At 24.3% G+C, this 15086-nt stretch overlaps 1 protein-coding gene across 1 annotated transcript; it reads right to left on the reverse strand.

Annotated features, from left to right (window-relative positions):
* Positions 1 to 86: 86 nt before the first annotated feature.
* On the reverse strand, positions 87 to 13204 carry LOC129969365 (retinoid-inducible serine carboxypeptidase-like). Its single transcript, XM_056083907.1, has 13 exons — positions 12982 to 13204; positions 12570 to 12700; positions 11866 to 11955; positions 10933 to 11088; positions 10710 to 10784; positions 9529 to 9639; positions 6768 to 6896; positions 5610 to 5703; positions 4348 to 4461; positions 3703 to 3765; positions 3524 to 3604; positions 647 to 804; positions 87 to 441 (listed from the first exon to the last, which is right to left on the reverse strand). The coding sequence occupies exons 1-13, from the start codon at positions 13031 to 13033 to the stop codon at positions 376 to 378; spliced, it is 1320 nt and encodes a 439-aa protein (XP_055939882.1). The 5' UTR covers positions 13034 to 13204; the 3' UTR covers positions 87 to 375.
* Between the last annotated feature and the right edge of the window lie 1882 nt (positions 13205 to 15086).

Consider the following 15086-nt stretch of genomic DNA (forward strand, 5'->3'; position numbering starts at 1 on the left):
ACACATTACAGAAAACTGAAAAGAATTATTGAGAGATAGCTAACTGAATCTTGTTATAAAAATGGAAAATATAGCACAGAAGCATATAAATAAATAAAAATATTTTATATAATGACAGAATACAATAATTACAAATGGAAGGTGAATAGACAAACAAAACAGGAAATATATAAACACTTCAACTTTTTCTATATTCCAAAAATACATCAACAACACAGTGGAATTACAAAAATATTTTGCAAAACAGTTAAGTACACACACGAGTTAAGTATACATATTATAAATCTTAAATACTTTAGTTTCCAGCTTTAATCTACTTTCTAAGCTCAAATAAAGCAAAATCTTTAAAGCAGTATACACTTTCAACAATTCTGTTTATTTTTTCTTATTGATTATTGTATCTAGCATAAGAAGTGCTGTTTCAGGAGCATCAGCAGGCACCTAAAAATAAATAAATAAATAAAAATTTTAGATGTATATAAAATTGTGTAGAATGCAATGTCTAAAAATTTTTCAGAATGCATCTTTTTTTATTTATTATAAAATCTAAATATTTAGATTAATATGTATGAAACCATTTTATCGATTTTACTTTACTAAAAAACAAAATTAATATAACAAAAATTTTTTAAATAAACAAGCATACCATGTGTCCAGCCTTCAAAATCCAAAACAATCTTAATTGTTTAAATGATTTTACAAAACCTCCAGTGCGATTTTCAGGAAATACTATAGGTTTCTTGGATGAAGTTAAAAATCCTTTCAGACCACCCCATCTTAATTTTTCAATCCAGTTAAGAGTACCTAAAAAATAATACTTTATAGCACTTTAAACTACATTAAAAACAAGTCAAAGACACTATGCTCTGTGTTTTAGATTAAGATGATAAAAATAGATTGAAATAAATATTAATTTAATGGAAATTAAACTTTTTATAAATATTTTAAATGACAAATTTTATTATCACATAAAATGAAGCAAATCAAATTAATTATACAGAAAAAATCTTTCTTATAAATGAAAAATACCAATTGTTGATTCTAGCTAGCACCTTTTGGGGGCAAAAGAACAAAAATGCAACTGCATTACATCGCAAGTTTCTTAGTTGTGGCAGAAAATAGTGGAATGTGGCGGAAAATAGTTGCAATAACCCCCTTCAGAATTTTTCTTGAGTCAGCACATTTTTATAATTAGTAGGCAATATTTGAAAGGAAAATCAAGCATGATATTTTATTATCAAAAGAAAAACTTGTTGACTTTATAAAAACAATGCAAAAAAAAAAAAATGTCAATTCCGTATTATGTGAATATAATAATTATATTCAATTAATTGTAGATTCAAAAATAACTTTTTAAACAGATATTTTGTGTTACTGTTTTAAATTACTATCAATTCTTTAGAGTTGGTATATATCAGTTTACATAATCAGAGTGATGATGATCCTACACACAAAAATTAGACAGAAAATAATTTTATGAAAAATCATCTGACTAAAAGAGATTGAACAGGAAATTTTAAAAATATATTTGTAATTTCCAGTAAATTAATGTTATTTCTATTGTCTTTAAAACCATAACAATTTTTACACCAGTTAATACATAATTTTTTTTAAATGATGAATTTTCAACTATCAAACTTTAATAAGATTTATAGAAGAATTTTTAAACTTTAATTTTAAAGTAAAATTAATCAGGTTACATAAATTCAATAAAAGTTAGGGATAAAATAAAAATATTTTAACCATGGACCAAAGAAAAAAAACTGCACACTTCATTAGAAGGTTTAATAGTTTTGGATGGCACTTAATGGGAAATACTTATTTAATGTGTTTTTTATGTCATAAAACAAAAATGTCATTGATACTATCTTGCCCAGGTTCTTAGAAATTGTCTAAATACTTTTCAGTTCCTATAAATTATTCAAAAGATTCTATATACAATCACATTTAGCTAATTGGACAAGTTTCAAACTAAATTCAGTATTAATTTAATTTTTGAAAATTTTTTATTAAAATAATGTCAAATCTAGAATTAGAACATATTTTATTTAGTTCCAATATATAAAATAAAACTTGTATTCAAACTTACTTGTTTCTATATTTTAAATATATATGTACATTGAATCTTCGATGACTGTAAATAATTTTTAAGTTTCTTATAATTCATTGAAAAAATTGCAGGATTTTTTTATTTATGATTATTTATTAGGAATTAGTGTGGAAAAAAAAAGAGTCGATGATTGGAAAGCAATCTCTGAATTAATCTCAATGCTCTCCCCACCCTCATCCATGAAATTCATTTTTAACTGTATTGTATAACAAAGAAGCACTATCTGAAAACATCATGCATAATGATACTCATAAAAAATTTATTTCCTCTAAACACTGAATTCATTGTGCTAAAATGTATATAAATCATCAAAATAATAATAGAATTCTTATTATGATTCAAGCAAGTTTATCCTAGATCTTAAGTGTTTGAAACCTTTCAAAAATATTTTTGCCATTTCCAGAAATGAGAAAGAATTATGCAATTTAATCAGGGAAATTGATATAGAATTTCATTTCAGAATTTGTTTTTTCAGAAGTATAAGAAATATTAGAATTAAAAATAATTCTAATACTACTGGAAAAAAATGCTTAAATTTTGTAGATATTTTAAAAATAACATTTAAATTACAAAATGCTCTACTTTTAATTCCCAAAATTGTTTGCCTTAATATCATTTTTATCTTGAATCTTAAGTAAAATAATTTAGTGCACTGAAACTAGTTTTCAACGATATTAAAATGAACATGTTATGAGCTTTAAATTAATCATTGATGCTTTTTTTTCCCATTAAAAAGGCATAGAGAAAGACATCTGTGATGTTATCTAAAATAGTTCCATGAAGTAAAATTGTTTGACAAAATCTATTTTTAAAAATTCCATTTCTTAATCATAAATATAGGTTGTATCTAGAAAGAATTTTTTATGTTATATTTCTTTTGCAGTTTTTGCTTCCTTTTTACTTTATTAATCATACTAAATATTTTTTTAAAGATTTTTGTATCTATCACTGTTTTCTTTTAACTTTCTATGCTCTTATATTGCATATGATACAGCAACATACTTTATATGCAATATAATCTTCATAATCGTTCATTTTTCACTTAATAAAACACAAACATTCAATTATGATATTATCCTCACAGAACATAAACACAATTGTAAGTAAAACATATTGAAAATATCCATTTTATAATCAGGCAACATTCATATCAAGAATGAAAAACTTTTACTCTCTCAACGTTAAAAAAAAAAAAAAAAAAAAAAAAGGGGGTACTCATTGTATCTCTGATTTTAGTTATGACAATAACATATGAACCACAGCATACATATGTACAACAATTTAAATATTTAATACAAATAATATAAAGAGGAATGCAATGCAATAACAGAACAAGTAAAATATTTCTGTCATTGAATTTGCAAGAATGCTTGACTGAAACCTTAAATAAAAAAAAATATATACAAGTCTTACCAGCAGTGTCAACTATAAGATCCAGCTGCCCAGTATAGATATTTACATCTATGTAACTTTCATTTGCCAGAAGAGTGTCAACTAAAAAATAATTTTTTTAAAAATACAAATTGGTAAAAATGCAAATAATAACTCTTTGAATGGCAAATAAATCACATAAAAAGTTTTTTTTTTCATACCAGATGATATAACATCCTTCATAAAGTCTTCAGATAAAGCTTCAAAAACATCAGATGCCTGACCTATGAAATAATATTAAAATTTATCAAAAAGAAAATCAAATCAAAATTTGGCAATCATTAAGAATTAAAAAATTAATTATTAAGAATTAATTATTCATAATTCTTAATGATCAAAAAAAATCTTTTAAGAATTTTAAGAACATATGTTTCAAGAATTATTCTGCTCATAACTATCAAGATTTTAAAAAATGCAGTAATTTATTTATTTATTTATTTTTTTGCTGCACATCTTTTAATCTAACATTGTAGAATTTTCACAATGCAGTCAAATTTTATACTATTCTGAAATAAAGTTTTAGCTACAATTTATGTTGGCTAAATTATTGAACTATTTTAATCATTCAAATTATTCATCCCACATATATAAACAATTCAACTGCTCAAATATAAATTATAAAGCAAACAAAAAAAAGTTTAAATTACTGATATACAAAACAGAATAGAGTTAGACAATTTTATGATGCAAAGTATTTAAGAGTAGATACAAAATATATAATATACAGAATATAGTAAAATGCATACACATTAGTTGCATGCTTGTGGTTTATCAACAAAATACTTTAACTAAAATAAGAAACTCACCTCCCCAAGTAACATTTTTTGGTATGTCATGCAGTTTCTGTCTAATTTTACCATTCATCAGATCATAAAGAGTATCACCATTAAAAGGATCAACAAGTCTTCTAAACATTCCATCTATAATAATAATAATTAATTATATGTTTTTATTTAGAATTTTTAAAAAATATACCTAAGTATTCTGAACAACAGATTTTTACAGAAATCACTTTCTCCTAAAACTACAAAAATTTACAGACCATTAAAAACTCCAATAACAAATGAAGGGAAAAGATGTGTTAATTATCAAATTAAACTTTACAAAGAAAAAAATAAAATACTCAATATTAAACTACATACATGAAAGAAAAAGATAATAAATTCATACAAATGTAATATCATAAAATAACCCAATTTTAGAAAATAAAATTAAAATTTTAGAAAATAAAATTAAAATTTTAGAATTAAAGAAACTGCTGATGTTTTAATCAATTAATAATAATTACATATTATTAATTAAAAATTTTAATTACTCATAAAACAAATTTTAATTAAAAAAATAAAATTTTATTTAGTTAATTTTAAAAACACAATTTATTATCATCAAAAACACAAGGTATGCACAACTTTGTCAGTTTATGTGATAAAGAATTTGAGAAAAAAATTACAAAGATCACGGATATTTAGTCTGCAGAAATTTAAAAATTTATTTAATTTTCAGTCTCTATTGACCTATGGTTGTTCTATCATAGAAAATAACATTCTTTTATTATCTGAATTGAAATCTACTGGAGTAATAAAATTTTATAAACTATTACAAGAAAGAATATTATCCCCAAGAAATTCCATATCCATGTCAGTGGAAAATTTTTAAGAAACTGAATCAATCAACGATAATCCAAAGTTTGCAATAAAAATATGCATTAACAAAAATTCTCAAAAATAAGTTATTTTTTTAATGAATATTCTGAAATCAAGAATGAAAATGTAAAAAGTTTTTTATTACATTTACGGATTATTTTTTACCATATATATTTAAAAAGCTGCAATCTAAATTGTAAAAAATTTTATAGACACCTTATACTAAAATTCATCCCATATACATAAATTCATTGAAACTAATTTGCTACAATTTTTAAGATATTTTCTTTTCTTTTCTTTCTTTCTTTGTCTTCCCCCCCCCCTTTAATTTCTCTTAACTGTAATCACACACAACACTTTTTACAAAAACAAAAAATATGAACAGTTGTATTTTTTTTTTCTTAATATCTTTTTTTAAAACTTACACATAGGACTAGTTTTAGCAAATTTGTTGGTGGAGCAGTTTTTAAGAGGACCTTCATCTTTCAAGATGTTGTACCAGTCAACATCATTAGTGTACTATAAAGTAAAAATCAAAATTTTAGTATATCATTATAAACATTTTTTATTTTATAAACAATGCAAGATTCAATGACTGAATAATACTTTTCAAAAAGTGGGAAGTACAAAATTTTTAAATTTCTATTTGAAGATTTTATAATATGGTACTTTCCATTAAGCAAAATAGTACTTTTCATTAATGCCATGAAATAAGTTTAACATCAAGATCAGTCATTTATCAATAATTTTTTTTTGTTTGATTTGTAGTTTTTAAAGTAATTGCTTGAATTTATTTTTTCATACTGTTATTGATGCAATGAAATCCTTATTCGCTTTCTTTCAAATATTACTATGGAAAAAAATCAATACATAAAATTGTAACTTGATTGAAAATATCAATAACACTTTTAAAACTGCCATTATTCTAAAAATTATCTCTCAATTACATATTTTTTTAATTTTTTAGATGTATTACTAAGCAAAGATTATATATATATGTCTGTTCATAATTCACTGTTCCATAAGTTATAATATAAACTGAAATGTTAATGGTATGCGCATTTCTTGTCGTTTCTGCTTACTGACAGCACTTTCTGGGCTCTCAAATAGAAAAATCCTTTTAAACTAAAAGAAATCAACATGCAAAAGATTTAACAGAAATTAGGAGCTCAAAATTTATTTTTAACCAAACTGTTAAACATTACTATTAGTGGGAAAAATTTAAATTTGATATTTTTATTTTTTATATAAAAAAAAATAGCTCCAATCTTAAGCATTATTTTTTAAAGCTCAGTATTTAAACAGCATTTTCTCAAATTAATAATTTTTGGTACATACTTATTATAATTTCTAAGATAAATCAATTTGTCAATTTTAAGATATTTATTAAATTTCTTTATTAAGAAAATGAAAACAAAAAGAGATAAAAATAAATTAACATAAAATTCCTAACAAAAGTATAAAGTAGTGGATATTAAAAATTGTGTCTTCTTCAACTAATCACTATTATAACTACCTTTTGTTACTGAAAGTGGCAGTTCTTTATCTAAAGAAATAAATACATAATATTCTTTTTAACTTACATTTCCAATGAGATTCTGCATTTCTGAAAACTGCTCTGTGGCTTGTTTATATTGCTTTTTCATCAGAGATACTTTGATTTTATATGCAAAATCATTTACTGAAATCAGCTCATTTTTATCTAGAAGAGACTAAAATAAATTTCATGAATAACTGGACTAGAAATAATTATTTAATGAAGAGAATTAGAATACATACATTATTTGAAGATAAAAATTCAATCTAAAACTATGCTTATAGAAATAAAGGTTATTGTTTTTGTCTGCTTAATGTTACAGAAATGATTTAATCTCTATAATCGTAAATTCACTTTCATAATATTTCTTAAAACTGGTGCATTTTATTTATTATTAATTCCTCAGATGAACATATTAAAAGATATTCTGCTGAGCATACTAGAAATCTTATTCTAAGAAGATCATCTTTAAATCTCTACATACCAGATTATAATTAACTTTTTATATAAACTTCACTTTCTAATGCATTAGATTAACAATAACTATCATTAAAACAAGAAGAAAAAAATTATATATGATTTTTATGATGTTCTCAACACTCAATATTATCAATTCTGACTAAATACATTGTGACAGACATAAAAATGAAATGTTGTGAAACGAAGAACAAATAATAGGCAAATAAATAAAAACAAATATGAATGCAATTATAAATTTATACATTGCAACAAATAGTGTATATTATATATATTATATATATATATAATTGTAAAAAAAATGCAGTCAGTTATTTATTACAACAACCTATGGTATTTTGAAAAGTCATAAACTTCATTATAACTTTAATCATACACTTTTTTTTTTTTTTTTTGCATTATTGCAGCATAATCTCTTTTTCCAACATCATGCAAATTTACTTTCAGTTATCATTACAAGGCACTCTTCTGCTCAAATATACATCAAATTTTGATCTTAGCTTTGCTCTTTATTTTATGAATTTCTGTACATTGCTTTTTTATGTGTGAAACGTGATTTTCACTAATTATCAACAATTATATTTTTCAAATCAATTGGAATAAAATTTTATTTTTAAATGCATTTTCAATTTAATATTCTCAGTTAGGATCACAGGTCTGTAAAATTGTTAACTCATTAACATTAACTTTCTATTTATAGGATAGTTACATTTTTCTTTCAATTCCCAAACTAAACTCAGTTAATTATAAGTTTTTCTTCTTCCTTCTAAAAAAATTAATAAGTTTCGCCAAACTTCTAAGCAATTCTTGATTAGATTTCCATTTACCAGATTTTAAAATTAATTTAAATCTAGATTTTTAATTTACCAGATAATCACCATTTTTTTAATTTGAATTATTTTCAAGGTAATTCAAGGGACTTGGATGTTACTTTATTATTATAACCATATTTCAAAATTATTATTAATATTATTTTAATTATTCTATTATTTTAATTTCTTTATTAACTATTTCATTAAAAGAAACCTTTCAAGCTGGGCTTGAAATTGTCAGCAGTTTTCTTCCATTAAGTAAGACAGCATCTAACATTTAAGTAATTCTAGGTAGTTAAATGTTAGATGCCTAAAACTGCAATCATCTGTAGATTTCATAAATAGGAAAATATTATGAAAATTTTACTTTCTACATCACTACGATAAAATAAATCAATGTAGCAAATATTTGGCACAAAAGTCCTAGAGTACTTTTGAAATGTCAACAAATCTGAGATAATAATAAAATATATATATATATATGGAAACCAGAGAAATGAGAAAGCATACAATTTATATATATATATAAAAAAAAAAAAAGGATTAAAATAAAACTGCAAAGAAAAAGACTACACAAGATATTTAAAAGCATACATAAAAGTATAACATAATATAAATAACATATAATACAAATGGTAATACATATGGAATAATTATAATTAAAACACAATAAAGAAATGGATAAAACTTTATTGTACAAATTACTCTTAATTAAAAATGAAAAATTTTCAAAATGTAATTTTTGAACTATTTTTTCAAATTAAATAATATATAATAAAAAGGCAGTATAAAACATAGCAAATATTTTAGTTGAGTACTTTCATTATTCAGATATTATTCAGAAATTAATGTTACCAAACAAACCAGGTTCCAATACTTTTGCATTAATGTGTCTATTGTCTATAAAAAAAAGAAGCCATTTTGATTTCACATGAAATTAAAAAAGAGAAATACAACAAATTGAAAATTTGCATCTTCCTCTTCTCATATACATCATAATTAATTTTGGTTTTTTCTAAAGGACATAAAATAAAAGATGTGATAATAATCTAAATAATGCTTTGAGCAAAACTATGACTAAAAAATTGTATATTCTCCATCTCAATTGCATATCAGAAAACCTATCTAATCTCAGAAAAAAAGTTCAATTAATTAAAAAAAATAATTTCAAACAAATTCTATATTGCATATTTATGCCAATAACTAAATTAATATACTTTTTGCAATAACAAATTTTAAATATTTTAATGAGATAATTAACAAGATTGTTATGTTCTTTTTATATCAATCCATAATTAATTATAGTATTTCCTCACAGATGCAACATAATATATTGCATTTAACATTATATTTTGAACTACTAATAAAACTAAATGCTTTCAGATATATATTATATAAACCAAGTTATTATGAAATATCGCATATATATAAATTTAAATCTTGATTATTTTGATGATAATGATTAAATGTACTTAACTAAACATTCATTAAAGTAAAAATAATACATAGGAAACTTACATTAATGTAAAGATAATTGGCCCATGAATAAACAGAATCTAAAGGTGATATCCAAGAATCTCCTAGTGCTATGCCTTTGAAATTGCATGTGATGTTTTTACTCTTGATAGCCTGAATATAAGATTATTCTAATTATATATCACAACACATTATTGAAAAAAATCCATATGATATATTCTTTCAAAATTGCAGGAATAGATGTTAAATGTCTTTATTTTCATGAAAATTATTTAAAAAATAGAGAGAGAGAAAGAGAAAAGTATTTTTTCAATGAAATTCAGTGTCTCTTTTTTTTCATATCAAAAATAATTTTCATATTATAATTTTTTTTCTTTCGAAATAGCTTTTGTTTATCAAGCAATTAAAATAGATTTCATTTTTTTTCATATCAAAAATAATTTTCATATTATAATTTTTTTTGAAATAGCTTTTGTTTATCAAGCAATTAAAATAGATTTCATATTTTAAATTGATATCTAAATAATGTATGATTTCATATACAGGGTTTAATACAATGTGAGATTATCCTACTGCGAAGTAGGTGTATTTACAGAATAAAACATTTTGATCAGTTTGTTCAATATAAGTAGAACACATATGTTGGAAAATCATCTAATTTGAAATATAGAATTGATTATTTAAGCATTTTATATTTTATTTTTTTATGTTATTAAATCTTTTATTCATATGCATACTAAAGGTAATTTAATTGGATAAAATAAAATTTCCATCTCAAACAAATGCAAAAAATTGGAAAAAATTTTAAACAGCTCTATTTTAATACACTATTTTAGAAATTTTTAGCAAAACACATTCACTGCATTATTATTTTATGAAAAAAAAAATGCAATTTTCCCATTATCCCAAGATTGCTAAGTTCCTTAATATACATTGTAACCATTTTGGCAATATATCTCAGTTGCTTAACAATAAGACCCTGAGGCTATGAAAATAAACAAGTACCCTTGGTTTTTCCTTTCAACAGTCTAATATACTATGACAAATGCTTAATGAAAAAAAAATTATGGCATATAATATTAAGATTCAAACATATAGTATAGATAATATATATTCAAACATATAGTATAGATAATATATATTCAAACATATAGTATACATAATAAATTGTGTGCAAACTATTATATTTTAAAAATACTTGAAAATACAATATTAGAGATTACTTGTATTAATGCTAGAGCAAAATCCACAGTCATTTTTCCACCATAAGATTCACTAAATATATATAATGGAGTTTTCTGCAAGAAAAGAACATAAATATATAAAATTATAATATTCTTACTGTAATATATATTTAATTTTAAACTAGATAATGGCAATCCTACTTTTTAAATTATGTTAGGAAATTTTAAAACTTAGAAAAAAGTAATTAAAATATGAACTTACCTGAAATTCTGGAACAGTATCAAGTATGGAATATAGAGTAACAGTTAAATCCTGAGCTATCTGCTTGTTGTTTCGAGCCAGAGCAGATTTGTTTGTCACATAACTGAAACCAGTTCCAACAGGATTGTCAATAAACAGCAAATTGGCTTTCTTAAGCTGAAAAGTTTTTTAAAACATAAGTTGAAATCATACACATTAATCACATGCAAAAATAATAATTCTATAAGAAAATTGATTAAAAAGGATATAAAATAAAATATGAATCTAAACTTATTCCATTAATGAAACATAATAGTAATAGTTCATAATAATTACTTCATTAGATCAGTTCTATTAAGGACAGTTCAACAGTAAATAACAATCTAGATTTAAAAATCTAAAGCATTTAACCATACATTAAATTTAGTATTAGTACAACAGCATATCCTCATTAAATTACCATGCTGTATAATTATTTATGCTGTATAATTATTATGTTATAATTATTTATGCTGGGAAAAATACATCATAAATAATTATAAATTCAATTTCATATAATTTTGGAGTTTTGGATTTCATTTTGAAGAATATTAATTAACAAAGAAAGAATATAATGACATTTTTTATTTAAATTAGTTGTTGAGATTAAAATTTAAACCTTGATTGAAAGGGCTAATATTTATTTTGTTTTTGTAGAGTAAAAGATGATTAAACATATCCATATTATATCCAAACATACATAAGGTTTTAAAAATTTTTTTCTTGATAAAGTTCTTTTTATTTACCATGTCTTTATAAAAAAAAATAGATATTGACTCTTTTTCCTTTTATTGTTCACACTGTCTTGAAATAAACGATGACAAAATTCTAAAAATCAAGAGATTAAGACATTGCTCATTTTCTAGCAAGCATTGAAGAAAATACTCTATATTTTCTTTAAAAAATGAAACAAACCCATGTATTATTTCTAGGATTCAGATAAACATCTAAGGGTCCAATCTCCATAAAATTTCCATAACCCGTTGATGATGAACCAGGTCCTCCCTAAAATAAAAACAAAACTTATAACAACCGTAATAAATGCAATTACAACTGGCAATTTGTAAAGTTAATATTATATTTAAAAATCTATTTCCTATTAATTAATCACAACTGATATACATAAATAATACTTTCAATTTGTTATAATTGCAAATAAAGCTTTTTTTAAATTTAAAAAAAAAAGCTTTTTTTTTAACTAACAAAAAAAAATATTAATTTTTTTTCAATAATATTTAGAGGAAACTAGATGATAAACATATTTTTAAAATGGAAAAATTTGATGCCAAGTTATTTTATATAGACTTTATATAGAATCCCAATATTTCTCAATATTTACTGAAACTTAATATTAAAAAATAACACATAACAAACCCATTTTTCTGATATGTCAATTTATATTATTAAATTTTGCAACTTCAGGCTTGACATTATAAACCAAAATTTGAATTAAAATCTTTAAAATTTTTACTTCTAATAATAATTCTGTCATAAATGTACAGTAAATTCACCATGCCAAATCAGAGATGCAAAACATATATTTAAATTTCAGGATCATTCAATAAACAGTTCTAAAACTGTAAATAATATACATGATATAAAATCTTTATGATACAAACCTGAAGCCATATTACTAATGGATAGCTTGTGTAATCTTCAGTTTGATTAGTATAATAAAGCCACCAAAACATGTAAGCATCTTTTCTCACATTCACATAACCCCATGCTTCTTTTTGCTGAACAGGTACACCTATACATGATGCAAAAAAAAATACAAAGATATTAAATATTTTTGGTCAAGTAATTTTCTAAGACTTAGTTTGAATCTTACCAAAGATGTAAATACCATATATCTTATCTTCCTTAAATAAAATGAAATATGCAAATAATTAAGGGAAAATATTTCAAGCAAATTATAAAAAAATGCAAAGTTTCCTTTAAATTAGAGGCATCTCCAATAAATAAATGGAGAAAAAAATTGTTTTAAAATTGTCCTCAGTTCAGTAATCCAAGTACCATAACATCACCTACCAGTGGACAAACCACAAAATCCCAGCAGAACCGAAAGAAGTAGAAGTTGCATTTTCGGAAGAAAATCAGAAATGGTAGTGTTACTCGATGAAAAGGCGTTTTAAAAACAATTTCCCACGTGCTAGTTCAAAGATCATAAACGCAAATCATCGAAATGCGCATCCTTAGATAACAGCTTTTGTCCAGAAGAGGAAATATGAAACCTCTTCAATCACTTTACGCCGATTTCAAAACAAAAACTTTATTGACATTTGACAGTTCACAGTTAGAGTTATTTATTACGTATCATCATACCGGTTAAAAATAATTTATCATATTTTTAAACGATGTGGTAAGCAACTAATAGTGATTAATTAGAAAATAGTCTTATAAAAAAAATCCGGCACTTATTTTTTTGTTAGAAAATTGAAGTTTATTTTTGCTTTATAAAAAAAAAAAAAAGAATATTTATTTTCAAGATTGCATAGATGCTACTGTATTCCAATTAGAGAATTGAGGCTTGAATTTTCAACATGATTTTCGATCTTTTTTTAACTAATGATTTCCTATATAAATTAGAAAAAATTCTTTACTTCAAATTTTGCCCATCGTTACAGGAGATTCGAAGATTATATGTTAATTGGCTTTATAAAAATTGTTCCAAAGAAAGTTTATGGATTATTGTAGCTGAAATGATTCATTTCTAGAATCCACTTTTCAAATTTGTACTCAAAACCTTTGATTTTTATCCTTAAATTTTATCGGCAAATTTCCGATTTCGGAATAAAAGGTTCTAGGTTTGAGACTGATTGCATCGAAGATTAATGATGCACAATACTTTTTGTTAGGCTTTCTGATTACCGCTACAACTACGCCGGTAGTAATAATGTTGTATGGGGTTTGGGTTCAAAAATTTTAAGGATTTTGTAGCGAGAAAGTATGAGTGGAGTACCGGCATAGTTGTTGCGGTAATCAGAAGGCCTCCCAAAAAGTATTGTAAAAAGAAATATCTACAGAAGCGACTGATGTATTTAATTTAAAATATTTGTAGTGGTAACATTATAAGCCAGATAACAACTTCCGGAGAAGAGAGTACTCTTTTGTCTAGTGGTTATGTTACTCGGCTACGAACCCAAACGTTGCGAGTTCAAACCTCAACCCGCACATTGGTGACCCTGGTTCTGAACAACCGCATCCTTCATTCTGCTGTCGTGGCTCCATCTACCAGCAGCAACCACTCACACACACTCGCCGTCGCCCGCCATAACACTTGGCGCGATAACAACGTTCGTTCGTCGCTCGCCATAACTGGCGCGATAAACTCTACCGACTCACTGGTGGGGGACTATTGTAGTGGTAACGTTATAAGCCAGATAACAACTTCCGGAGAAGAGAGTACTCTTTTGTCTAGTGGTTATGTTACTCGGCTACGAACCCAAACGTTGCGAGTTCGAACCTCAACCCGCACATATTGTTATGACTAAAATGTTGGAATTTAGAAACTTTTAATCTCGGCATTGTCTTTGCTGAGAAGTAAATAGCACGATAAATTTAAACATCAAATACTTTGGATAGAGCCATGAAATATTTTAAGATTTTAGGCAATTTAAAAAATTATATTTTTAAGTTTAATATCAATTATTTTTAATCTAATGTTCTTCCAAATTTATGCCAGTAAAACTGGAAGATGAAGGCTAGATTTTTCATTCACAAAAATTCGATTGTAATGCTTTTCAAAATGTACAAATTGTTTAGAAAAAAAATTAAATCATTTAATTCTTTTATTTCAGCATTATTAGGATTCTCTTTGCGGAATCAAAAATATGATTGAAATATAGGTCAAAACAATAATATATATACAGTGGCTCAAAAAATTGAGAATACACCTTACGTTTACTTGATAAATGCGACTTTCAATATAAATAACACATTACCGGGAAGTGCGAACATGATTTTATTTTTACACATAACAAATGGTTTAATTTAGAGTAAAAATAAAGAAAAATCAACGAAAATTTTCTAAATTGAAAATTTTCAGAAGCAATTTAAATAAACATATGCAGAATTTTGCCTCAAAAAATTGAGAATACACCAATGAAATTTTTGCAATATCACGCATAGAAACA

Source organism: Argiope bruennichi, chromosome 5 (assembly GCF_947563725.1).
Source record: "Argiope bruennichi chromosome 5, qqArgBrue1.1, whole genome shotgun sequence".
In the NCBI taxonomy this organism is placed as follows: domain Eukaryota; kingdom Metazoa; phylum Arthropoda; class Arachnida; order Araneae; family Araneidae; genus Argiope; species Argiope bruennichi.